Raw genomic sequence first — 27,095 nt, 5'->3', positions numbered from 1 at the left:
ATGTCCCAAAAACAAAGGTGAAGGCCACATCATGGCTTTCATTATCCAAGCTCAAGTCAGAAATTATTCACAAAATAAAATCTCACATTCACATTGATAACAACAAAAATGATCACATGAATGGACATAAGCTAAAGAGGAACTTATATGCATAGGTTAACTTAGTGAACTTTGATGGTGCGCTAGCGTGTTCACATGTCATGACATACTAAAAAATAAAGTCCCATATGCAACATTCTGCAATTAGTAACGTCCCATATAGATTGCTCGAAAGGAGCTCCAAACTCCATGGAGATCTAACCATCTGCAGAGACCATTTTCAATATAAATTTTAGACGTATATGATTATGATGTCCCTCAAAAACTGCAGCAAACCCTTATTAAATGATCAATGGTGGAGAATCTCTGACACTTCATAATTTTCAAATAAAATGAAAAGTTCTGTTCTTTGCTCATTATCATGCCTGATACATAATGAAGAGAATAACCTTTATTTGGCAAAACGGTAAAATATTTGAATCATCCACTTCAGATCTAATTCTTCACGCCCATGCAAGGAAATGCTGGCTGTTGCTGGGTAATGCAATGAATATTTCCACCTCCGAGACAAATTTCCCTTGAACCTTGAATCGTTACAACCTGGGGGGCCAACCAATTTATAGATTATTTTGAACATATGAACTAAATTTGTAGAAATCAAAAAAATATGAGACTTATGCATCTTCTCAAGGGAACCATAACAATTAATTAAAGGATAGCTAAAGGATCAAAAAAAGATTGAGTGATATCCTTTGGAAAACCATATCCTTTGGTATGTTTTAATTATATGAATAAAACAGCAAAATAAAAAAAACCAAAATCTCCAATAAGACTTATATTACTCATATGAGTTTCTTACCATAGAATCTCTCAGGTCACACAGGAAAATAATAGAACAGCAAAATAGAAATTCTATATTACCTTATGACCTGGAAATGCTGATTTGAGGACATTATAAGCTTCCTGGTCCCTCTTCTCATCACCAAATGCTGGTGCTATAATTCCACCATTGGAAATGTAGAAGTTTACATAAGAAGCCGCCAACCTAGTGCCTGCCAATCTTGCTTTTGCATCCGCCCCCTGTAATGAGTAAACTGTGGATACTCAAATTCCACTAGATTGATGGCTGGAGCATTTAAATGATAAACCTTTCAGAAATAGAAGTAACTGCAGAATAGTACAGTCTGAATTACATATATTTTACACCATCTCCATATACAAGAGTTTGTGCACGAGACAATCTCTCCTTTCCAACTCCCAAGATAATTTAAGTGACTTTAATCTGAAATTAAGTTATTTTTTCTTTCCTCGATGTTTCCTTGAAACAATAGAGGTATCTTATGAATATATCCCCCCAAGAAATGGGATTTATGTTTGAATTCGCCTGGCGGTGCATCATGTAACAACCCAGGACCTCACCTATAATGGCTAGTCGGAAGGTATTAATCGAGTTCCTTAATCCTGTATAAGCACCCCAGTTCTCTTCGGCGAATAACCGATGTGAGACTAAACACACGCCCGCACGGGTCCTCACATACTTTTTCCGTTCAAGCTCTGACGTCCTCGTCAGGCTAATGGTTCAAATCCATTCAAATCTAATCACAAACACCATGATAGGTCCGTGGTCAGCCTCCATGAACCCGGCTGTAGCGTTCCCTAGTCCACATAGGCTATGGGCCGAGTTTGCTCTGATACCATTTGTAACAACCCAGGACCTCCATGAACCCGGCGGTGCATCAGGCCCCCTGCCCCTTGCTCGTAGTCTAAGAAAAAACGGATTATCATTCTCGAAATTAGAAGAGCGCATCTCGGAACTAGCTATCAAGCATTGAACAATAATAAGGGCAATAAATTTAGCAATATCCATACCACAACTATCTTCTCTAAACTACTGGTGTAACAGATCAATCAGGCCCATATCCATTGGTTGGTCATAGCTTCAAAAATAAAAGCCCCATAAAACCTTTTCTAAGCAATTACAGACAGCTTTTCCCTAAATTAATTCAGAATTAGAGAGACATGACTGCAATTACTATCTTGCTCCAAAAGTTGCTAATGAAACAATAGGTTGAGGATACGAAAATTAGAAGTAACTGAGGTTTAAAACATAGGATTTCTGCTGTTCAAAAAACTTTATCTGAACTGAGTGGTTCAGAAAATCTGGAGGAAAAAGAATCAAGACTTGAGGAAATGTTGATTTCTAGAGATGAAAATTTCATTAGCAAGAGATTGGATTTTGTGAAACAAATAATATCAGAATTGAGGGCTAACACAATGCTTTACAGAGTTTCAACAAAAAGATCTAAGACATAAAGAAAAAGGTCTGATAAAGTATAGGTACTCAAGGGTAAGGATTACTAGGAAACAATATACAAAAATATATGGAGCGGATGAAGAGTCTGGTAGGACATTTTGCTGATATCTGCTATGTTTATGAATGAATCCGATATAAGGTTTGACAAATATAGAAACACATGGAAAAGAAAGAAAAATTAGGCTAAGAGAAGTATGAGCCAGAGCTGGAGAAGAAGAAGAGAAAGAGAGAGCGAGAAGGGGAGGAAGGGAAAAGGAGCGGCGGCGGATGCTGGCAGAGGGCCGCAGGGGGCCCGCAGCTTGCCGACTTCGCTTAAAAATTCCAAATTTCTTTCTGCGGCCTCATCCCCTATTCTTTTGAAACAGGGGATACAGCCGCGGCCTCGGCCTCCACCGCCCCCCGTGGCCCTCCATCGGTGTCCGCTGCCGCTCCTCTCTCCCTCCCCCGCTCGCTCTCTTTCTCTTCTCCTTCTCCAGCTCTGGCAAGTTTTCTCTCTCAGTACAGACCCGGCAATGCCCGTACCGACTCATATCGCCGGACAACTAGTACAGTGCCCGGTACCGGCACAGTAGCCTTGCATAATATAGCATATCAAATTACTATATAGCACTTCAAGTCACTGCACTGGCAAGAGTCAAATGAAAGAAGAAATATTAGAAGCATCGATACCTCAAATCACATCTTGTCTTATCAAATACTTGCCGCATACGGAGACTTGTCGGATACTTTTCAGATATATGTTATCAAATATCATATTCTTCAAAACCAAAAAAAAAAAAACACATCAGATAGTTCATGGATACACTCGAGATATTTTCTTGATACATCCAAAAATGAAGAGAAGAACATTTGCTTTCGTTTTTCAATGTTAACCTTGAATTGTGAATGGTCAGTTTTGGAAACTATGATGTCTATAGAATTGAATGATAACTAAATGATGAGCTTGTAGAATTTGATGCTATCAAAAGCATGTTTATGGATGTTTTCACACACGCATAAATGGTCATATATAGTATACATATAGATACACATATGTCTATGTACCAAATATATATGTTTCTTTTACATGTCCTAGCTATATCATGTCCTATGTTTCAAGATTTGCCTTATTAGCATTTCCGTATCTATTGTATCCATATGTGCATCCATGTCCATGCTTCCTAGCTTGCCACAAACCATTCTGTGGACCAAATTTGCCAAAGAAAGAAGCTATAGGCAAAATAGTAGGTCTCTGAAAACACACTAACAACTCAGACAGACATCCCAAAAAAATTGTTTTTCACTATTTAAAGCAATATTGCGAAGGTATTTGCAAAGCAAATAAGAGGAGTTATTAAACGATTTTGTTTCCCCGGTATCTCTCCAAGTGAGTTTGATTAGGTCCTCAGAGTCTAAATATGTGATAAGACCATGTCCTGTTTGATCTATGATTAAGGGAGTCTAATATCGGAACAAGCATGTAACTGTGGAAGGTCTTCTATGAAAATTCAGTATGCATATCAGTATTCTTTATTTCCTACAATTTAAGCAGCTTATATGAACTCTCAGATGGGTTTCACCATGAATTACGAGTGACAGCTCAAAAAGGTGGAGAAGTTGATTACTTCTTATTTCTTAGGCTTGACAAGATGTTCAATACCCAAAAAGTAATAATAAATAAATAAAACAAAAAAAATCAAATGGAATCAAAATCATGCAGGGGGATAAGACATTGATGGTGCTTAACTAAAAGTCGCAAAGAGAAGATAATATATGATGCATAGGAAGTCCTAGTAAAATGCTTGCTCACTTGGTTCAAAAAGCACCTACACTCCAAATATGCCTATGTATAAAAACACATTAGCAGGGTGCATCCTGTGGAGGCTCTATGAACACATGGATACTTTGTGCTCTTCTCAGTATTAATGTGAATATCAGGAGAATCTAGAAAAAAAATTTCTTCCACATGAAGCTTAGGACAAGATAGCCAAGATGAAAACATTCATCACATCATCCTTTTTTTTAAACTAAGTGACATCGTGTACATTCATATAGTTCCTTTTCCATTAATAACTGATATGTGTATCAAGACAGAGATGCCACTAGGTTTCATAATAGAAGGATTAGGCTCAAATCAAAGAGGTAGGAACCCAGGTCAACTCTTGCTTGCCCTTCCAATATGTTCGTGTCTGTGAGTGTAACCTAATTAAGAACAGCAGAACAGATTAAATTCCCTAATGCATCAGCTTCCACTCATATAAACAACTCAAATCAGCTGAAGGCATTTATGACCACTAGCAAGAAATAATTTCAACTTAATACAAAAGCATCGTATATTAGTTAAAACCATCTCACTAACCGAATTATCAACTCCGTTTGCTTCTTTCTCTGTCATATAAAGCGGCCCAGGCACATGGAGTTTGATTACGTCTATTTTTCTACCAATGGCATCAGTAGAGTTGGAGAGAACTGTCAAAGCCTCAACTGACCGTCTGTATTGAGGATCCAACTCATCATCGGTCCATGCCAAAAGCACCACTCCAGGCTTAACAAAACAACACATATTGTCAACATGACCATTGGTATCCTCATCACCTACAAAAGTTATATAAATAAGAGCTTTACAAGGATAATAAAGGCCAAAAGGTTTGTTATACAAGAGAAAATGGAAAAAAGACTTTGTTAACAAATATGTAAACAGAAATGAAATCCAAGCCATGTTTAAAAAAAATCACAGGAAAAAGAAAAAAAAGAGTAAAAGGTAAGAGAAGGAATCATTTTCAGATCATATGAGCAAAAGACATAATATAAAATGTTGTATGGGGGATAAGTTATAGCCATAAACCAGGACATTGAAAGGCTGCATGGTCTGTTATCATTTACAGGTTAACAACATACACGTGGGGAAATTTCAAAAAAAATAGAAGTCATCGACATTGATAGACCTTTAGGGAGAAGGAAAATTTCCGCTAGGTACATGCTTTAACCTATATTCTATATTTCCCTCTTGTTTGATTGATAACATAAAAATGGTAGTGCAAGAATGCATATCACAAAGAGCCCAGGGATCATAACTTGTGAAACCAGATTTAGCACACAATTTCAAACATAAGAACTGAAAACAATGTAAAAAGCATTTAAAGTGAAGACTTCATGCTTGCTTGACTGATAGAACATACCATGAAGATTTCTTGTACTTTAGCAATCATAAGAGAGAGTATGTTGGCAAATATAATCAGCAGTACTATAGTATCAGAAACTATGCAAAACAATAGAGTGAACAAAAAAGCTCATGTTTCTCTTTTTTTTTTTTTTTGGTAGAATGTTTCATTTATTACTACTATTATCCTTTCCCTTTTCCTGACAAGAAATCAGAACTCCTAACATACAGAAGCATATTATCAAGAGCTTGGATATCACAGAGATCTAATAGATAGAGTATCATGTTCTTAGAGTACTTCCATAGATGCTGCCGTTCCTACTTTCACATGTCACTATTTTTATAAATGGAATGCTCTCTGGATTGCGAATTCTCTGGATTTTCGAGCCAAAGAAGCATGCGAAGATAAACTATCACTTGCTTTGTCATAAATATTTACCTACCTATGTTTAGAAGGATATCCTCATTATACTATGCAGCCAGTATCTAAAAGTTAGGAGGGTGGGGTGCTGCAGGACCTCAGATGCAGTGAACTCTAATATCAATGGAGGATTTCTTCTAAATGTGATAGTCAAACCTTCAAGCTAGATCCCACATAGACTTGAAGACTGTGCAACGTCCAGCTGCCTATTTGTAGCTGATGCAAGGTTTTTAATTCAAACCACAGAGATTTGTTAACATTCTGAATCCAACCTCCCTAGGACAAGGATATTCACAGTCTAGGGGCCTTCACATTTGATATTGCAAAAGGAAGATAGACAATAATAGGAACTAGAGAGAGTAGTAAACTAGGCCAAGGAGTAACCTGGAACTACTAATAATTGAAAAGAATATGTGACAAGAAGATTTATTGGATAGTGGACCCATTATTTCTTCCCAACAAAAACCCAAAGGAAAAGACTAGCTAGATTTTATGCTACAAACTAACTGGTCTATGTAAGCAAAAGACTCAAAACTAGAAAAATTAATTACTATAAAAGGAAGAAAAGAGAAAAAGAATCCCCCTAATATGCTGATGTCTGGCCTTCACTCCCTTCAACACTGTTGAGTCTTTTGTATCCTCCAGAGCTGAAGGAAGCTTCAATTATTTGGCCATTCACTTCCCCTGACTTGAGCTTTTTACTAGTATAAGATGAATGACTCAGAAAATTTCTGATGATTTTGGCCCTGGAAGGAGGCGTGTCTTATGGTGTCTTTAGGGTAGGCTGACTAGTTTCATGTCTAATGTGAGATTAAAGAAAACTCGTGGAAAATTTGCAGAAGTGCCAAAAATCACGAAGTCTGATGAAGTTTACCCATTGAAGAGGTTCTGGAAGAAGAACCAGGTGGCAACTAACTAGCTATCCAGTCCAAAGAGAGAGATAATAACCAGCAGTGCAATTAAACATAATCTGATTAGCTGTCTAAATTAAGGCCCTAAACTGGTTGGGGCTTGTCCCGAAAAGTACAGCTACTTAACAACCATCTGATCAAACTGATGGTCATTGGCTAGCCATTAGTTTTCCTGGGGAATGGTGATGCTAGATATCTGTGAATGGTCATGATTTTAAGACATTTGGAATGTCAGGATCCAGTGGTATCATGTAAATCGATGTTTGGCCTCTCTGTGGAGTGTTGAGAGGTGGGATGTCTACAAGTTGTAGGTGGGGAAATCTTATTATAACTGTTAGGAGTATTATGGTATGCATCACCACATTCTTGTGTAATTGGTGAACACTATGCATGGGGCAATTGATTGAATAGCTTTATATACTGGGTCCTCCATCCTCGCCAACCTATTAATGAGTCACCACATCCAACTCATTTTACAACAATAGCACCTAAAATTTCATGGATATGTATGCAGCTTGTAGTTGGAAAATGCAGGTTTAGTCTTTTCATTTCAACGTTTCCAGTTGATCAAGAGTTGAGCAGGATATGTCAAAATTGTTGATCATTTATTTTTTTCTTTCTTTTATTACAAGCTAATGTTTAGCAGAAGCTATTCACAATCTCAATTTTACAGATAACTTGTCAACAATGAGTTTGAACTCAGAAAATTGGAGTTATGAAAAAAGATAAAATATAAAGAATAAATATTTATAGTTACCATAAAGCCCTCTGGGCAGCCAAATGACTTTTCTGACCCCAAGATACATCTTTAGCTCATCTTCTATCTCTTCTCTACTCATATCAGGGTTTCGATTTGGGTTCAATAAACATTCCTCAGTTGTAATACAAGTACCTGTTGAAAGATAAGTAATAGACATAAAACATGAGAGCCTTTCAAATAGAATCTTCACAATATGTGAATAATGCAAGTATAAGGTATATAATCCAGCCTTTGAAGACAGTCCATGACCTAACCAAGACATCAGTTATACCATCTGAAAGGAGTGCTCCTCTAATAAAGAAAAAAAAAAATCATTTCTTGACTGCCTTTTATGTCCTTACACAAGTTCAGTCCTATTCTAAAGGTAAACTCACAACTAAACAAGTAGCAATTTTAGAGTAGAGTAAAAATATTATTGTAATGGATCAAATATTATTTCAAAAGAATGTATATAATGCTCATTTGGGAGCTTCCGATCAAATACCTTTTAATAAAAATTCGTACCATTTTGATAAACTTCTTGGCGAGCCCGACCCCAAATATTTGGGAAAGAACTTGATGATTATGGTATAGTACCATTAGGATAAAATATCCAACTTCAAATTCACCATCAGGGGTGCTAATAGGTAAAAGACCCCTGATAACAATACAACTGGGACCAGCTGCTTAAGCATCTTGATATTATTTTGCAACAGGACCTGACAAGGAAAGGTAAATGCAGAGGGGGGAGCCATTGTGTTGAGTGTTATGCACTTGAAGAACCATGGAGAAGATTGGGAAGTTCAAGTAATCTTCAAAGAAACATAAGAGAGTAGGATATCAGAGAAAGGCCCAGTAAGGAACACACAACAACAAACCCGACAAAGACTACTTGGAGATCAAATAGCGGAACTTAACATCCAGTCCTTTGTTTAATTGCCATTTTATGTTTCACTCCTTTACAGGATTTTATATTTAGCCCTGTACACAGTTAAGCCTGTGTTTTGCATACAATTTGGCTGTTCTATACACAGTTGTCCTGCTTTGTGTGCACACACAAAGAGGCCAGGGATTAAAATAAAATCTCCAACAAAATTAAGGGAAAGCATAAAATTTTCAGTGATTAAACATAAAATAGCAGTCTGACCAAGGGGTGGACCTCAATTACCCCGACCAAATACGCGAAAAGCTCAAATATAGACATTTTTTAAGAGTTATCATTGTATTAGGAGTTTCCCTCAAAAAAAAAAAAATCTGAGTATTTTAGGATCAAGTTGTATGGGCTTTGCATATTTTTAAGATATAGCTCGTTATTCTTGTTTGAGTAGGAGCAGTTTACGTGAGCAATATGGATGGGACCTTCAGAGGCTTGCTCACATTACAAAAGGGTTTAAGAGAAAATATCCTATTAGAAGTATATGCTGTACTTTAAGATTCTCGCATGTCTCGTTAGGTGCTCTGCCTGGTGCTTTAATGTAGCATTGCCACTTATATGGGTCAGATTTGTGTAGTAGATTTGTGTGAGAAATATTCAAAGATGATAATGCATGGGATTGATAGCTGTGAGAACATGGCAGTGCTAGATATATGATCCATGTACACATGCGATTATACACGGACTATGCACAGGCAAGTCATAGACACTGATGCACCCATTAGATTTCTCTCACTCTCCACAGCCTCCCCTCTATCTCCTCTTCACATCTCCAAGCAACTCCACCTCCCCTGTTAAGCCATGCAGACCCGCCTTCCATCACTAATGTTGGCGTCATTCATACCCCGGACCTCTTAGTAGTCATTATCTTGGAACTTCACCACCAGGATGATCTCCCTCCAACCCAATGATAAGGATCTTACCATGTTAATTAATCCATCTACAATGACCACTGCAGGTGCCCATTTGCCCCAACCAGCGAACTCTCTCCCCTTTAATTGCCCTCAAGAGCGTCGATCCCCCTTCCGAACATAAGGCCTTTAGCCTTGGTTAAATTACAGAATTTAGTGATTAAATAATCTCTATCAATATTACAATACTGTTTGTGCTAATATATCAACATATCTTAGTTTATAGCAGCTGAAATAACACTAGACAATATTTTACATGTCTCATCTTGAAAGTGTGTGATCAATATTCAGACCAAGTGAAATCCTTGGAAAGAAGAAAGATGGACGGAGCATAAGTTCAACTAAGCATGAATTTTATAAGCCTATTTGACAAAAGAAAACATTAAAACACTATTTGGAAAGAGACATATCCTATGTTGAATGCGAAAGATGAGAGAAGAAAGAATCAGAACAAAGAAGAGAAGGACGAACCCTTTGTTTGGTACGAAGGATGGATAGGGTAAGAAGGATGGATGAGGGAGAGGATGGATGGAAATGATTCCCTCAGTTTGGCATAGGAATGAAGGATAAGATGGATGATATTTATATGATAATTTTACTAAACCACCCTTTGATAAAAAAGAGTGAAATGTTAAAGTTTTGTCAAAAATATTAATGAGGGGTAATTTTGCCAACGTAGAAACCCACCCCTCACATGCTTCATTCATCCTTCCTTGCATCCTCTCAAATTAGGAGGATGTAAACTGGTGGGCCAGGATGGATGGACAATTCCTCCTTTTCATCCATCCTTTCAAAATTTTTTGAACCAAACAGTTGATGGGGGCCATCTATTCTCCCTCTCATGGCCCCAACCAAACACAGGGTAAAGATCATGACATTATCGAGCTTATGCAGAAGATATATGCCTATTTTTCTCACATGCCAAAAGAAAATCAATTGCCTCTATTTCTGCAAAAGATTAAGCTCATTTCTTTATACCTAGACCAATTGTTTCAATTCTATATAAACCATGGTATGCTGTACCGATCGGTACAGGTCGGTACCGGGCGTACCGTACCCGTACCGATGGATACCAGTATCGGTACGCCAGTGTCGGTACGCCTGACGTACCGCGTACCGTACCGTACCGACATTCGGTACGCTTATACTAGTGCGGCACCGGTACGGGGTTCGGTACCGGTACGGCGAACCTTGATATAAACACAAATGCTTGGGAAAATAAAAGAATAGTAAACAACCACAGCAATATAAAGTTTCCAAAACACCCACATAAATGTCATAAGTAAAAAGTTACCTTCTCCATCTACATGAATGCTTCCACCCTCAAGAACCATACAATGCGGAAATCTAGGGAGCCTCTCCAACTCCAAAATCTAAAAGTAAAATTGTAACAGAAATGAACACCAAATATAGGCAAGCATGCAAAAACAAGTTTATAACTACTATTAGAAACCTTATGCCAAAAGAAAATTGCTTCACTGACCTTCTTGGCAACAAGAATATCAAGGCTCCAATCACTATAACAACCTTCCTCTGCCTCTGGACAAACAAAATAGACCAAATAAATCCTTTTATACTCAATGAGCACACCATAATGATATATGAAGGGCAACTATCGTGGATTTGCAAAATTTAAAATACCAAGTAATCATCAATGGATAATGTAAACTGTAAAGAATGAAACCAATTCTAATGGTGAATTGTAGGTTTCCTTCCATCTCTTAGACAATTTTCCATTTATATTACACAATTTATCTTAATTTTCTTTCGCACATTATATGAAGATAATATGGTTTTTTTCTAGGAAATAAATTTATTAAATTGCCCTAGGCCAAATAAATCCTAGCATGTCCATATGCACATGATCTTGGAGGTGTGTAGGGAAATCATTCAAACAAAAACAAAAATAAAAGAAAAAAATAAGAAAATACGATTCCCTCCCTCCATTAGTGATTCTTATTCCATGCAAGAGTTTAACTAAATACTCAAAAAATGGTTTTAAGTACTCCGAGGAATGGGAATACCAAGTGACGAATAGGGTTTCATAAGAAATCTCCTGATGGAGACGAGAACCCTAGTGAACCTGAGCAAAAATCAACCCTTTTTCTGTATTATGCTACATCACTTCTTTAGTTGGATCCATCGGAAGTGGCAGCAACCGTAGATGATTCAACATCCAAAGAATTTGCCTGAGCCTTGTTAAGACCAATAACCTCCTTAAGCTTGTTAAGCATGGCCTCAAGATTCAACTTGAGAAGAGAATGAGCCGAGGCTGTTTTGATGAGGTAAACTTGTCTGGAGGCATCTAAGCACATTCATTGTAGTGTAGGAGTTGCATCCATGCTCTTACTACCATGGCTTCTTGGTGCAACAGCAGGACCATTGGGCGACAACCACACCTAGAGAGGGAGGGGAGGAGGGAGCAAGGAAAGGAACAGAAGTGGAAGATGGATGGGTTGAAGCTATACTAGAGATTGCAGGCAATGTAAACTAATTAGATAGTGGAGGAAGAGATATTGTCAAGGTTCACAATACCGGTATGTGTTGCCCCATATCAGGCAATAATGTGTTGAATCAATGATGAACTGATACTCAGTATAGGGTTGTAGTAAGTCATGGTATGCTGAATCAATCTCCGTATTAGGTGTACCAACACTATACCAACATGAGATTAGTAATGAGATCTGATACCAAGACTAAAACCTTAGTTAATATGATTTAACGCATAAATCATAAGGTGCAAATATTGAATTATAATATCAAGCAACTAAAGTGGCACAAAAAAATGCTGTAATGAAGTGTTGTTGCCGAACTTAAATTCTAGTTGTGAGCAAAGTACGCACAAGTTAGGTAGAATCTTTCACCATAGTTTTGGAATTAGGATAATCAAGGTATTCATTTCTTAAATACACATGATCTTTTCCATTTGTTTCTCAAAGCTAGTTGTTCTTGTAAAATTAATGTCTTTTTCCACTTGTTCTTTTGTTGTATGGAAGTTGTCCTCAAGTCTCCATGCTAAAATAACTAAAACAATGAGTACAAAAAGAAATAAAATTATCAAAAAACTAAAAAAAATAATGTAATCAATTAATTATAGAAAAACTAACCTACTAATTTTTGATATCATGACAATTGTCCAGCATCAGTCAAGCATTTCACCATGATTAAATAATTCTTCATGAATATTTTGAGGAAATGATCATAACCTTACTTGTACCATGGAACCAATCATTTTATCAAGGTTTGCCGAACTAGTACTGAAGTTTGCATCAGCCAGTGACCAGTTCGGTACAGTGCCGATTTGTATAGTACCAAGCCGAGGTACATCGGAGATGAAAGATCGGGAGAGGAGGGGAGAGGGGGAGAAATCCTAACCCTAGAAGGAAAACCAGGAGAGAGAGAGAGAAGATGAAAGGCATAGAGAGGGAGAGAAGGAGAGAGGGGGGAAGAGGGAGGGAGAGAGGTGTATCGAGGAAGAGGCAATGGTGTCGACGTTGATCAAGTGTGATGGCGTCATCTTCAATGTCGTTTTAGAACGACGAAGAAGGAAAGGGAGGGAGGGAGGGAGGGAGGGAGGGAGTTTATGGAGAGAGGAAAGAAGGAGGAGCAGGAGGAAGAGAGAGAAGGTTGGAGGGAAGGAGAGGGAGGAGAGGAGAGAGGCATACCTCATTGGTGGTAGCAGCCGATAGCCCCAAACCCTAACCCTAACCATTGATTGGAGCTGCAGATGTTGGTGAGGGCTCTCATGGCATTGATCAAGGATGACGACGTCACCTTTGGCATTGTTCAAGGAAGATGGGGTGGGTCGGCGTTGAAGGAGAAAACGAGAGAGAGAGCGAGAGCAGTCAAAGCGGCCGACGGGTCAGGGGGATTTTATAAGCCGAACCAACCTGAACAGTTCGACCATCCCGATTTCGTATCGGTTCAATTTGATACGCGCCAAAACATCCAATTCGGGTTGGTTCGACAAACTCAGCAATAGCATGTAAAAGTGCTCATATATTGAGTGATGTTAATCATTGAGAAATTATCCAGAGACCCATATGTAATTGTTAGTGCCCACTGCATAGTACTCTTGTCACAAACCCCAAGATCAAAGGAAAACATACAATCTTCTTTTTCTTTTAGATATGACATCCATGAAGGATAAAAAGAAAAAGTCGATAGGAACATCTCCTCATCGCTACAATCATCCCATTAAAAACTAAATGGTTCCTCACATGAAAAGCCAGGACTATTAAGAGTGGTTAATAGCTTCAAACACTTATAGGGGCTATTGCAGCCTTGTTACCCAAGGTTAGTTTCCCAAGTGCTGTAGCTATTATTCTATTCAGGTATTTAGTTACATATTAGTAGTAGGTTAACCTAAAGAAGGTTTTCTTAGCAAATAACAGAGTGCAACTAAAGTAGGGCCTAAACTGGACTGCACTGGCAGTCTCCAGTACCAATAATAAGATGCATATGATTATTTCATACTGGTAAAGTTTTGAGCCATGAAAATTACTCTCAGGATTTACACATACAATCCTATGTGCACATATATAAATATACACTGACATGCATACTTAAATAAATATGCACACACAGCTCAATAATCAACATCAATGTATACAACATGCTTCTTTCTCTTCGAGTACAACAAGAGTTGTCAAAGAACACAAAGGAGGTTGTAGTAAAACACTGGTTATAAAATCCAGCTGAGATTAGCATCAAAATAGGCTCTGACCTTGAGAAGAGATGGAAATACAAGAAGAGACTGACTGGTTATCCCTTTAAAGCTATCATAGACTAGCGAGTGATTTGGGGTAAAATTGAAGAGCATTGGCAAGCCAAAGAATGGTGAATGCACATGGCAATAGCATAGTGCAAGCACAAAGAGCACGGACAAAATGGACTCATTGGCAATGGTACATCTAAAAAGGATTACGTTGACTTAAAACTGCTTTCCAGTAGATGATAGTAGGAAGAGCTTCTCTGTCAACATGAAGAAACTTTTAGTTAATGTCCATCAATGTGCTAAAAGTGTGCATATTGATATATATGTTGTGATAACAAGTATCAAAGCCCAAATTGTAGGAAGGGGTCCAAGGTCTTTAAGTCCAAATTGAAATGAAACATGTCATTGCAATTCTGCATGCATCACCACAAGGAATAGTCATATCATTGATACAGAGCAAGAGAATAATGTTATCGTTGGAAACAACACCAAATCAAGGAGCATAATTATCATGTTTGTTTGATAAAAGAATACAAAGGATGATGAGCAAAATGCTTAAACTGGACATTAGAAGTTTACCGAGCCATAGATAGCCCGATGAAGGTGACAACTTTGTGGAAAAGATGCCCAAGGTGAATAGGACATACAGGCTTCACTCAGCTCATTGTCACAAAAAAGTTTCACAACTAATGAAAATAGCAACAAGATCAGTAGCCATGTTCCCAAAAGTGCGAATGCCTCATTGTAGTCAATCTGATACTCCTAAGTCAAAACACAAGACAAGTTTTTATAGAGTTCTAATGGAACAGTAATGCATAGTATACTTTCTAGGCCTACTTGAGGTGTTGGATACTTTTAATGCAAGAAAGGTGATAAAGTCCATGGAATGGTGCAGGGAAGAGCAAAAGTTCTCCATCACCCTCTGCAAGGAAATCTATGTCATGGTAGGTAGAGCTATAGAACAAATGTTTTTCTTTTAAAAAAAAAGAAATAGAAGTATTAGAAAATCCATGAGAAAGGGTTATGTGGGGTAAAATGCAGTCTTCTCTTCTGTCAGTTATCTAAATAGTGAGCCAGCCCCTCCAGAATTCTGTACTTACCGGGCCTAGTCATGATAAAAACAAAAGGAGAAGTTCGTACAGGGAGTTTTTATGGAACAACATCAGGTGGCTATTATCAAGCTTCACTCCACCAGTTTTAAACATGACACATGCAAGTATAGCATGTTTTGTTATTTAACAGCATTTAGCACTGCTTCACAGTAAGTGGTTTTCCATTTTTTTCCTTTTCATTTTCTCACTTAGTTTACTATTTTTTGTTATAATAATGCACTTTTATTTGCCTTCACAGTTATAGGGAATGCGCAGAACACTAAGCACTATAATCATTAACTCCACAGTGAAATCAAAAATGCACGAGGCCAAGAAAAGAATAGTGGATAAAAACATAAAACCAGGGAACATAATCTAAATTCCATACCACCCCAGCAATTAAATGTCCAATCAATGCCTGCAACTTGCTGCTCTTGGGATCCCGAAATTGGTTTCCTGTCTCGTTGAACAAACTAGTGTCCAAGAAATTCAATCTGTGCTGCAGTACTATAACATATATGCAAATAATAAGATCTAAGTGGAAACAAAGGAGCTCACTGTAGGTCCAATATCACGAAACCAGGCATCATTCATGCTCATCTCGACCACCCTGATGTTGTCCTTACCGTGCAGCAACCCGTATGCATTTGTGTACTGAAGCATTAGAAGTATAAGTGATGAAAATGAGAGAAAACCATGATCACTGTTTACGAACTTCATGCACAAACCTGAGCAGCGCTTGCACATACGGTAACCGGCTCAAACTCTGAAATCGCCATGGCCACTGCAGCATACACCCTCTGAGCAGGAACTGCATTATCCCGCCAATTATCCATGCGTTCCTGAAATTCACATGAAACACCAAGACTTCAAAATTTATCAATGAACTAATATGAGTACGTACAGACAGCCGCCGCCATTGCGGGCAATTCCTCTTCTTTTTTTCTTTCTTTAGAGACCACATCAAAGAACTATCCACAGTAAACACAAGTATATCATCAAAAAGACACAATCTTTTCCAGGTTTCTGTTAGGTAAACACATGGTCATCGGGGTACATCAAAGATACTAGACAGACTGACGCAAATTCGGTCTTTTTGGATTCGGATTTCAATGTCCCACGTATATAGCGAATCCAATGGACCGAATTGATGAAGAATCACTATAAGTTCAGGCCTTACTAAAACTAAAAGGGAGAAAAAGAAGATATTAGAGATCAATAAACAAGTTTAAGGCATGGAATCCTAAAATTTCAAGAAAACCTACAAATTCCAACATCAAGAATAGAATCAAAAAAGTCCAGGAGACATCCCAAGGAGGGAGTTTTCGACCTTGAAAAAAGAAACAAGAGGCAAAAGAAAACAAGGGCGGGGTACTCACAGGCCAACCCATCCAGCACTGGTGATGGGGCTCCCACTCGGCGGGCATGTGGAAGCCCAAGAGGGCCGGTTTCCCCTCCAAATCCCTCGCCATCCCCTTCCCTCCCCTTGCCCTTCACCTCTTTAGAGAAACTTTGTTTCCAACCAGGACTCCCTGGAGAAGAAGATCGAGGACTGGAACGAGCACTGCGACACGGGCCCGCCTCGAAGCCTAAAAACAACAACAAAAAAAAAACCACAAAGAACCTTAGAGTAAGGGGATCATCTCAAAAGTAATGATTACTTAAAGAGCGCATTACGCAATAAAAACGGCATCTAATTGTGGACTTAAATCAAAGAACGACGCGACAAAGTGGTAACCTATCCTTTTTCTAACATCACATCTTGGAATGCCAAGGGGAAAGGATGGAATCTTTCCTTCGGGCGGGCGGGTATCTTCTGTCGCCGGAACAAATTAATGATTTCCACATGCACATGCGCATGCACCACAACATAGTGACTACTTTACTATTTTTTACTAAAATTATTATAAAATAATATATAATTTTATTCCGTACCAAGTAGTCGGGCTAATATTTATTAGAAATTTTTTTATTGATACCTTTCTAAATATCAGATTTTGCATGAATACTCTTCCAAATTAATATTTATATGTATACCTCGTAAAATTCTATTATTATACAAATGCCCCTAATATAATGATTATTCTAACAGGATAAAAAAAATCAAATTTATATTAATTAAAAATAAAAAAATTTAAAATTACACTATTGTCTCTATCTTCTTTCGGGGTCGTGATCTATTTGCATGTCTACCCATTAAGGGTATTTTAGTCATTTTAATTTTGAAACAGTTAATTTTTTAACGTTGTTAGATAGCATGGGTACATATGCAAAAACAAAAATAAAAAAAAGCTAGAATAACAAAACAAGTGTTTTACGAGGGTATACATGCAAATATTAATTTTGGAAGAGAATTTATGCAAAATTTAATATTTAGAAGGGCATTCATGAAAAAATCCTATTTATTAATTTAAATTAAAAATATTGCAGATTTTATTTTAAAAAATAAAATCTAAAATCAAGATCTTATTGAAGGCTAAATTACGCTAGCTAGTTAGAGATTTTGAGTCGGTTAAGTTCCCCATTCTTCCTTGATGAAGCATGGGGTGTAATAGTATATTGAGTCCATAATAAGATTGTGAACATGCTCTCAAATCATAAATTGAGTCGGTCAAAAGTTATAAAGATAGATTAAATTTTCGTTTGATCTGGCTTAATATTTTATCTGACCCAAATGTCTATAACAAAGATTCGAAGCCAAACTAACTTAAGAAAATACTTTTGTAATACATGGAGGTAGGTGGTTCATGATTCAGGTATTATATATTTCTTATAGCAACATTTTGTTTTGATTGATTAAATTATTATTTGATCTAGCTCATTCAAAAATCCCACTCAAATTTTTTAATAGAAATTCAAATATGGACTTAACTAATTATTTTTGTAATATGTGGAGATGGGTGCTCCATGATTTGGGTATTAAATATTGCTCATAGTGATTGCAATATGTGGATGGCAGGTGGGTGCAATGGCATCTTAGAACTTTCCACATGCAAATGTACTGTAATATAGTTATTACTTTACCATGTTTCACTAAATTTATTATGAAATAATATATTATCTTATTCGGAGAGAAAATATCAACTAGTTGAGCTGATATTTATTAATTTAAATTAAAAATTAAAAATTTGATTTTTAAAAATAAAATCTAAAATCAAGATCTAGTGGAAGGTTAAACTTGCTAGCTAAGAAGTTGAGTAGGTTAAGTGCGTTGTCCTCTTTGGATGGAGCATGGGCTGGAATACTACGATTGAGTCCTTGATAAGGTCACATATTTGGTCAGGGGTGATTAGATTATTATTTAAGGCAGGATTAATTTAGGCAATATGCTCTCAAATCTTAAATTGAGTTGGTCTAAAATTAGAGAAGATTGATTAAATTTTTGTTTGATCAAACTCAGTATTCGATCTAACCTGAATGTCTATAATAGAGATTCGAACCCAAACTAACTTAACCAAATACTTTTGTAATACATTGAGGTAGATGCTTCATGATTCAGGTAATAAATATTTCTCATAGCAGTATTGTATTTTGATTGACTAAATTTTGATTCGGTCTGGCTCAAATTCAAAGATCCCACTCGAATTTTTATAACAGAGATTCGAATCCGGACTAACTTAACTAATTATTTCCGGAATCCCTGAAGATGGGCGCTCCTATTAAATATTACAAATAGCAATATTTTATTAGTAAAGGAGGAGCGTAAGCCATGTTTTGTGGGCCAATAAATGTAGGCCCAATTGGGGGTTTTCAACATTCTTCTATATAAACAGCATTTGTTCATCACTTAAATAATATAATAAATTTATAAAATAAAAGGATATTTTATGAATAAAAAATAGCCCAATGGAATGCAGTGGGGGTGTGCGACGAAGACAAAGCAACTGCCACGTGTCTCAATTGGAGGGTCCCACCCACCCATATATAGATACAAGGCCTAGCCTGTGAGTTGAACCTGAGTATCATTGGAAGAGATTTCCATCCAAGATGAAGGGCTGGTGATGCGGGGCCAAACCCTTTGATTCAAGATATATGGTATTTTGTTGATGGTTGTTCAGCCTTTGTGACGAGATATGTTTCCCGACGGGCAAATGGTGCGGTGAATTGAATGTGATGCTGGACAACAGGGAGAGAAAGGGGGAGAGAAGAAATAGAAAAGGAGAGAGAGGAGGGAGGAGGAGGACGAAGAACTAGGTTTCACACCTAGCCCCGCTCAGAGTTTCACACGCCAGAGCTTGAAGAAAGAGAATTAATTTTTATTTCATTCATAGCATAATCTTAAACAAATGCATGGACCCATATATATAGGGTCACAAAATAACAAAAAGACTCATACAAAGAAAACAATCCCATAAAAAGTCCTAAAATGACAATATGCAAACAAGCCCCTAAAAAGAAACTAGTCTCACAAAAAACCCTCAAAATAACGAAATACCAAAATAAGCCCTAAAGGCTGTCAAATAACAAAATACCCTAATAAGCTCAAATAACATAAAATGATCACTCCCAAAATAGAATCAAGCTGGCTGGAACTGTGAGGACCCGTGCGGGCGTGTGTTTAGTCCCACATCGGTTATTCGCTGGGTCAATCTTGGGTACTTATATAGGATCAAGGAACCCAAATAATAACTTCTGGCTAGCCATTTTGGGTGAGGTCCTAGGTTGTTACAAATGATATCAAAGCGGACCTGGTGCATAACCTATGTGGACTAGGGAACACTGCAGCATGAATCTATTGGGGCTGACCACGGGCCAATCGTGGTGTTTGTGATTAGATTTGAATAAATTTGATCCCTTAATCTGACGAGGACGTCAGGGCTTGAATGGGGGGAGTATGTGAGGACCCGTGCGGGCGTGTATTTAGTCCCACATCGGTTATTCACTGGGTAGATCTTGGGTACTTATACATGATCAAGGAACCTAAATAATAACTTCTGGCTAACCATTTTGGGTGAGGTCCTGGGTTGTTACAGGAACATCCTCCTGTGGTGACCGTAGATCCGAGTGACGGGTGACCTGGCACTGTGTCCACACCAGAATGGCTTCGTATGTGGTAGATCATTTAGAAATTTTTTTTTAATCTTTTGAGGCTTATGTACTCGTAAAGTTTAGAAATATTTTATTTTCTAATTTTTACAGCTGGATTCATATCAAATTCGTGTAATACGCAGTCTGAGCACAATGAAAAGAGAAAGAAGAAGAAAGGTTTCGACTCTTAAGCTAATGTTCAGATCATGCCACATGTCTATTTTTAACGCAATGGTGCTTTTTCATAACATGCACGGATCTATGTTCAAACGAAGCAGCCCACTTTCTTATGTCATTGCGCATGCTTGAATTATGTCTACATGGGCCAAATGTATGGTTATCCGTGGAAACAAACGGACCAAGAGTTAGTCTTAAAATCAAGATGATAGTAGGGATGTGTATTCTACCATATATAATATAAATTCCCCCAATAACTGTTCATAGGTGTGCCCATCCTTCCATATTTTCAAACTTTTGGTTTGTCTCTTTTCATATATGGTCTATGGGGTTGTAAATAGGTCTGAGTTGGACTGAGGCATGCTTGACCCGATCTAGCTTAGTTTTATATTTGGGTTGTCATTTGGGACCTGGATCCAATTTATTTGTTGATTGAGTCAAATCAACTCAGCTCCATGAAAGGATTTGAGACTTGGAGTCCAACTGAGGTCTACTATGACCTGGTCCCAACTCGAGATGTTTATGTTCGAGTTGGATTGAGTCTATAATTTGAGTCAAAATTCTAATTATTTTTTATATCTAAATATAATAATAGATAATTAAATATAAAAGTACTAAAAAATAAATAAAATCAAAAAGAGCCAATTTAAACTTAAATTTTCATTCAAAATAATTTTAATGTTATTAAAGTAATTGATCTTTTTTAGTCTACAATATGATTTTTTAATATATATATATATATATATATATATATATATATATATATATATATATATATATATATATATATATATATTGATATACTTAGGAGCATTATAAGTAAGAATCCATCAAAATAAATAATGAAATATGAAAGTTTAATATAATTAAGTAGAAAAAGATGAGAGAAAATGTAGTTGTTGAGATGAAAAGGAGGAAATCATTTAAATGAGAATTCATTTAATGAATTGGAAAAGTTATTTAGAGTAAAGAAGAAGAAAGTTTATATGATTTGAATTTTGGGTTGAGTGAGTGATCTGATCAAGGAAAAGCGGCTAACTTCCTCAACCCACTCAATTCGAAACTCTTAAAAAAAATAAAGAAAAAGGTTGAAAAATTGGTGAAAATAGGGTTTAAATTCTCTTTTCTTTCATTGATGATTATAAATTGAGATATATAGTTTCTATTTATAATTGTAATATCCATCCTTACACATTTCCGGTTGGATTTCTAACATAATTCAAACAAGACTAGAATTTTTGAAAATAGACATGACTAATGAAAATAAATACGAAAAGCTAAAATTCTATAAAAGATAGATCTCGACTCTTATATCGGTTTTACCTTCAATCGTCCATTTAATTCATTTCAAATTGAAATATCCGTCTGATCAAAGTATTTTCCGATAAGAAAATTTTTAATTTGATTGGTCCCTTGGAATCCAAAATATGAAAATTTATGTTATTGTACCGTCTACATAGTTTTTATCTGGCGCATATAAAAAAAAGCCAGTGCATCTGAAGATAATTCCAATTGCCCACATTGCACGCACAAGACCGAATGCACTAATGTTGAAGTGAGGCATGATGTATCTAATTAGTGTACAAGACATTCAGTGTAAAATAAAAATAATCAACACAAAGCAACAACATCTTGGCTGACAAGAAAACAAACGAATGTGTTCATGTATGGTTAATTAAGACTTCCAATCTTAGATTGGGCTTTCTAGATTACATTGCGGAACACTAGACAATTTTTTATATAATTAAATGCAACACAAGTGTTCCAACCTGTGCATTACTTCTAAGATTGGTGAACTTAAACCACCAAACGAATCAAAATCTCTCACCTAGTTCGACGAAGATCACGTCAGACGACCGGGGTTCCATAGATTTAGCTAACCTAGTTCCACCAACCTCACTAACGTTAGTTGATCCTCTCTTGACCCGGCTCTCCTCTTCACAAATCCTACTCCACCACGTACTGCCTTCACATCAACATATATAGGGATGCATGAATAGAAACCTTCACATCATCTCTTGCTATCATCCAAAGAGAGGAGAACTAAGGCAATGGCTTGCAATCTCTGCTTCTCCAAACCCCTGCATCTCTTCTTAGCTCTTGTTCTAGGGGCTTTCACTACCTTCTTGGAGGCACAGGATCCTTCCCAATTGAGTTTGGACTACTACCTGAAGACATGCCCAAATGCTGAGCTGATTGTGAGAAAAGAGATGGAGTGTGCAGTGCAAGCCGACCCCCGCAATGGCGCCGCCATCCTTCGTCTCCACTTCCATGATTGTTTTGTTCAGGTATTTAGGACATCTTTGATGGCTAGTAACTAATGATGCCAAAGTAATTGGAGTTGCAGGAGGGACGTGGAATTAATTACATGAAATTCCTAAAGCAATAACTCAGTCGTACTTGAGTGGAACTAAATTTTCATTACATTTAGATTGCCCTGTAGGTTGGACGTACTACATGTGAATTTTTTTTTTTGTTGAAGTTTTAAGCTATCAGGAAGCCACAAGCCCACAATCAACATAGTTTGAGACGAAAAAAGTATGCATTAAAAACCAGAGTAGATGATACGTGAGCTTTTTGCATGGTTGCAGGGCTGCGATGGATCGGTGCTGCTGGACGACACAGTCACGCTGATAGGGGAGAAGCAAGCAGAACAGAACGTGAACTCTCTGAAAGGTTTTGACATTGTCGACAAGATTAAAACCAGACTGGAGGCTGAGTGCCCTGGCGTTGTCTCCTGCGCTGATTTGCTCGCCATAGCAGCAAGAGATGCAGTCATTCTGGTAGTCATTTAATTAACCACTGCTTAACTTGGTCACAATATATTTCAGGTTTTAAAAAGGCTCAAGAACCTTGGCAAAATCCAAGCCACAGATGATAAAAGAGGCTAACTTGTGTTCCGCAGAAAGCCTTCTGAATTGTTTGCTTTTCTTTTTTATGTGGTTCTGAATTGTCTGCATGCATGATGGCCCTTTAATTTGTTCTCCTCCCATTGTTCTTTCTTTAAACTGGGCAGCTTGGAGGGCCCTACTGGGATGTACCGGTGGGCAGGGAGGATTCCAAGACTGCTAGCTTGGAACAAGCAAACACAGACATTCCAACTCCTCAGCAGGGCCTGGTCACACTCATCTCCAAGTTCCTGGCGAAAGGTCTCTCAACAACAGACATGGTGGCCCTTGTAGGTCTGTCCTTTTCTCATCACATCCACTATGGAGACTGTCCTACACTAAGCTATTGATCTACATAGATATCCACAAACCATATATACATCAGTAAAAATGTGAACTCATGGAGAATGAATTGATGAACAATCAGAGAATGTAGGAAAGGGAAAAAAAAAATCAAGAACCATATCTGGAAATTCATTAAATCAAACCGCAGTTTTACTCCCCTAAAAATTAATGCTTCTCCACATTTATCTCATACAAATTCAAACAATGTCAATAATACATTATATACCAGTAATAATTTTAATGATAAAATATATTGCAAACTAATTAGAGAGAGTGGTTCTAACCATTCAGAAAAATTGCAAGTGCAAATTTTGAACTTGACACAAACCATATGGCAAACAATTGAACCAGGAGCCTGCACTACATATTTTTTTCATCAAATTTTTCTCTTCGTTCTACCACTTTGTCAGTATGTTATAACCATTACCCTTCTGAAACACATTTCTTCCTTTGATAATATGCATCGCCAACTTTGTGTTCAAATAATCGACGTGCATGGCCCTTAGCTGACAAATGCATGGCACGAACCTTTATGCGCTGCTAACGATGGCGTCGAACCAAATGAAACAATTGCAGGTGCCCACACCATCGGCGTGTCTCGCTGTGCCAGCTTCCGGGATAGAATCTATGGAGACTTCGAGCTGACAGCAAAGTTTGAAGGAACCTCTCAACTATACCTCAGCAAGCTGAAAGAGGTTTGTCCCGAGGACGGAGGAGACGATAACACTTCTCCCATGGATAGCTTCACCCCCAACCTCTTCGACAACGCCTTCTTCGAGACCCTCCTCAAAGGAACTGGCCTTCTAAACTCCGACCAGGAGATGTATTCAAGCCTGTTAGGATTCCAAACCTCCAGCCTCGTCGAGCTGTACTGGGCGGACCCTATCGCCTTCTTCACGCATTTCTCTGATTCTATGGTGAAAATGGGTAATATCACCAACCCTGAGGGTGGAGAAGTGAGGAAGAGCTGCAGATTTGTGAACAGCTAAGACCTTTGAGCTCGTGTCTACTATTACCATACTGTCTGTTTTTTTCTCTACATACTGTCTGTTTGTGCAATAAGGTTTGTATGAGATTCCAATAAGGAAACAAAGACCTGCCTAGATTGAAAGACAAGTATTTCTTCACTCTAAAATGATTCATTTCTTTCAGAAACCCAAATGAACAAAGAATATTATCAGCTAACATTTGAACTACTGAATCAAACCAAGACTGCTAGCTGCACTCTTTTTACTAAATCTTAGTCGGACACCGGAACGCTGCTCAGCAGCGAGCAGCCATCCGATGCGTCAACGGTGATGGTGAAATCCTCGTCGAACATCGGCACCACCATCCCTACTCAAAGCTCCGCCGGGTTGCCGCCGGACCTAGCTCTAGCTTGATCTTTTTGTTGTCGGGGAGGCCTGCGTTGATTGTGTACGAACAAAATACGAGTCCAAAGGTAGGGTAATAAAGGGTTTAGCTAATGGAGAAATTGACTCTTTCAGGAACCAACCAGTAACACGTAAACCATGTCAAACCAAGACCGATCAATATCCGAACGGAACGGATTCGAACTTCTCCAAGAATAGTTTCCGGTGCAAAATTCAATAATGATGAAAAAGTGTTTTTGGTTGGAGGGGCGGGAAAAGAACCCATTTTCGCTAATCGGTAAAAAGAAAGTAACAAAAAGCGGCCTTTCTTTTCGAAACATGGGCAAACAAAGCAAAAACGAGCAACTATCACTTGCATAGACCAATCTTTGACCTTGATCGAATCCCCCAAGCTCACTCGAAAGCCTTTTTTCGCTCCATTCTGTAAACTTTCGTTTCGGATAAATGCGTATTGAATTGCTTAAGAACATGTATAAGTCGTTTTAATGCGATCTGAGAGGCTTCTCTCTGTCCTTGTTGGGCCAGCCATCTATTACATAATCTAAGTCAGTCCTCCCAGTTGAGAGCTATGAAACAAGTCCGCGGTAGTTCAAAACTGGAATTGGCATAATATCGCGAAGTGGCCGCCTTCGCTCAATTTGGGTCAATAGTAGATAGAATAAGTAGACAGGAGAGAAAGAAGCGACGGAAGAGGGAAGGAAGTCTGTTGAATTTGGACTTCTGCTCTAGTGAGTTGGGTTGTTTTAAAATTGGGTTCAAGTCCGTATTGAAGAGGACATGGTAATGATGGTTCAAAAGGTTAGGACAGGTTCAATAGGCAAGTTCAGGTTTTGGCCGAGTCCAATTTGACGGTTTGATACAATGAATTCAATTGAACTCGGGTGCTAAACTCATTGCAACATAACATGGTGGATTTTGAGATACAAAAGCGATTTCATGAAGACACGCAATGCCACTTCTACTCCAATAGGACTTGGGTTGCATGATTGCAGATCGGATTTAAGAACTTGTGAATTTGTTTTTGTGAGAGGCATTTGACCTAGTATTTTAAAAACAACAAAGATTCTTGAATCCCAAAATGTTCGTCAAGCAAGTTTGCAAGTGAACTTTTGAAGATTTTTACATCTCGATATATTAATTATCTCCGTAAATGTCCAACATCAAGATCAATTGAGATTTTCTTTAGTTCGCAACTGATATTTTCAAGCCAAAATATCAAAATCTTTATCTAAATGATAAATTCAAAATTAATAAAACTCTCTGGTCATCAAATCTCCATAATCAATACATACACCCTAGCCTTGCTGCATGCCAAAACTCCAAAAACCAACAAGAATTCATCCCGAATACTCATTCCCTATATTGATTCTCAGTCATTTGATGATAAAATTCGTAGGGCAAATGGAGATCTCACCGACAAGAGAATGTCACACGATAATACATGGAAAGCATCTTGTTCATAGAGAATAAAGTAGAATATCTATTGGAATATATTCCCTTTTGTCTTTGTTGAGAGAACAAACAGAGAAAACAAGTAGAATCAATGAGTTTATCCAACTCAACTTCACTAAATAAGTGACCACCTCCAGCATGTTCCTATGAATGGAGAGTATTGCTGACCCCCCACTCACAATTCTGGGCAATGAATTCCATGACCCGCAACATGAAAGCAACCAACATTCTGATGAACTGTGATGGTGTTGGTGCGGTCCTCCTTTATATGGGACCCACCTTATGTGAAATTTAAGAAAAAAAAGAAAGGATGAGAGGGCAGTTTGAAACCACTTGGCTTGGGGAGTGCGGTAATCGTGTGAAAATCGAAAGTTTTGGTGGTCTGAAAAAAATAGTGAAGAAAAAAAAAATGTATTACTTTGTCGGATGATCGGATGGTTGCTTTTATCCATATTTGGCTAAAATTTCAGTTTGTTGTTTTCGGTATTGAGAGCTACAAATTGAACGATTTGAATTTTTGAAAAACTTTCTCTATTGATTATTTCAAGTATCAATACTTAGTGAGATCTATACTCTATTTTACTATTTATTGTTGAAATCTGCCATATTGGTGAAG

At 37.6% G+C, this 27,095-nt stretch overlaps 2 protein-coding genes across 3 annotated transcripts; one reads left to right on the top strand and one right to left on the bottom strand.

Annotated features, from left to right (window-relative positions):
• Window positions 1–132: 132 nt before the first annotated feature.
• LOC103717719 (agmatine deiminase) lies at window positions 133–16,976 on the bottom strand. 2 transcript variants are annotated; one of them, XR_605707.4, is made up of 11 exons: window positions 16,596–16,976; window positions 15,945–16,058; window positions 15,775–15,870; window positions 15,605–15,689; window positions 10,892–10,947; window positions 10,703–10,781; window positions 7,582–7,716; window positions 4,692–4,927; window positions 3,023–3,110; window positions 961–1,119; window positions 306–639 (listed from the first exon to the last, which is right to left on the bottom strand). XR_605707.4 is itself a non-coding variant. In XM_008806207.4 (10 exons), exons 1-10 carry the CDS (start codon window positions 16,686–16,688, stop codon window positions 535–537), a joined length of 1,158 nt encoding a protein of 385 aa, XP_008804429.1. In that variant the 5' UTR covers window positions 16,689–16,976; the 3' UTR covers window positions 133–534. The 2 variants fall into 2 exon arrangements, 1 of the variants encoding a protein (XP_008804429.1); XM_008806207.4 differs by lacking the exon at window positions 3,023–3,110 and having other exon boundaries at window positions 133–639.
• Window positions 16,977–22,435: 5,459 nt separating this feature from the next.
• Window positions 22,436–24,770, top strand: LOC120106224 (peroxidase 11). Its single transcript, XM_039119158.1, has 4 exons — window positions 22,436–22,709; window positions 23,013–23,204; window positions 23,438–23,603; window positions 24,231–24,770. Exons 1-4 carry the CDS (start codon window positions 22,473–22,475, stop codon window positions 24,641–24,643), a joined length of 1,008 nt encoding a protein of 335 aa, XP_038975086.1. The 5' UTR covers window positions 22,436–22,472; the 3' UTR covers window positions 24,644–24,770.
• The last annotated feature ends 2,325 nt before the right edge of the window (window positions 24,771–27,095 follow it).

This window comes from Phoenix dactylifera, unplaced genomic scaffold (assembly GCF_009389715.1).
Source record: "Phoenix dactylifera cultivar Barhee BC4 unplaced genomic scaffold, palm_55x_up_171113_PBpolish2nd_filt_p 000492F, whole genome shotgun sequence".
NCBI classification, from domain to species: domain Eukaryota; kingdom Viridiplantae; phylum Streptophyta; class Magnoliopsida; order Arecales; family Arecaceae; genus Phoenix; species Phoenix dactylifera.
Note: the sequence above shows the minus strand (reverse complement) of the source record. Positions and strands in the feature narration are given on the sequence as shown.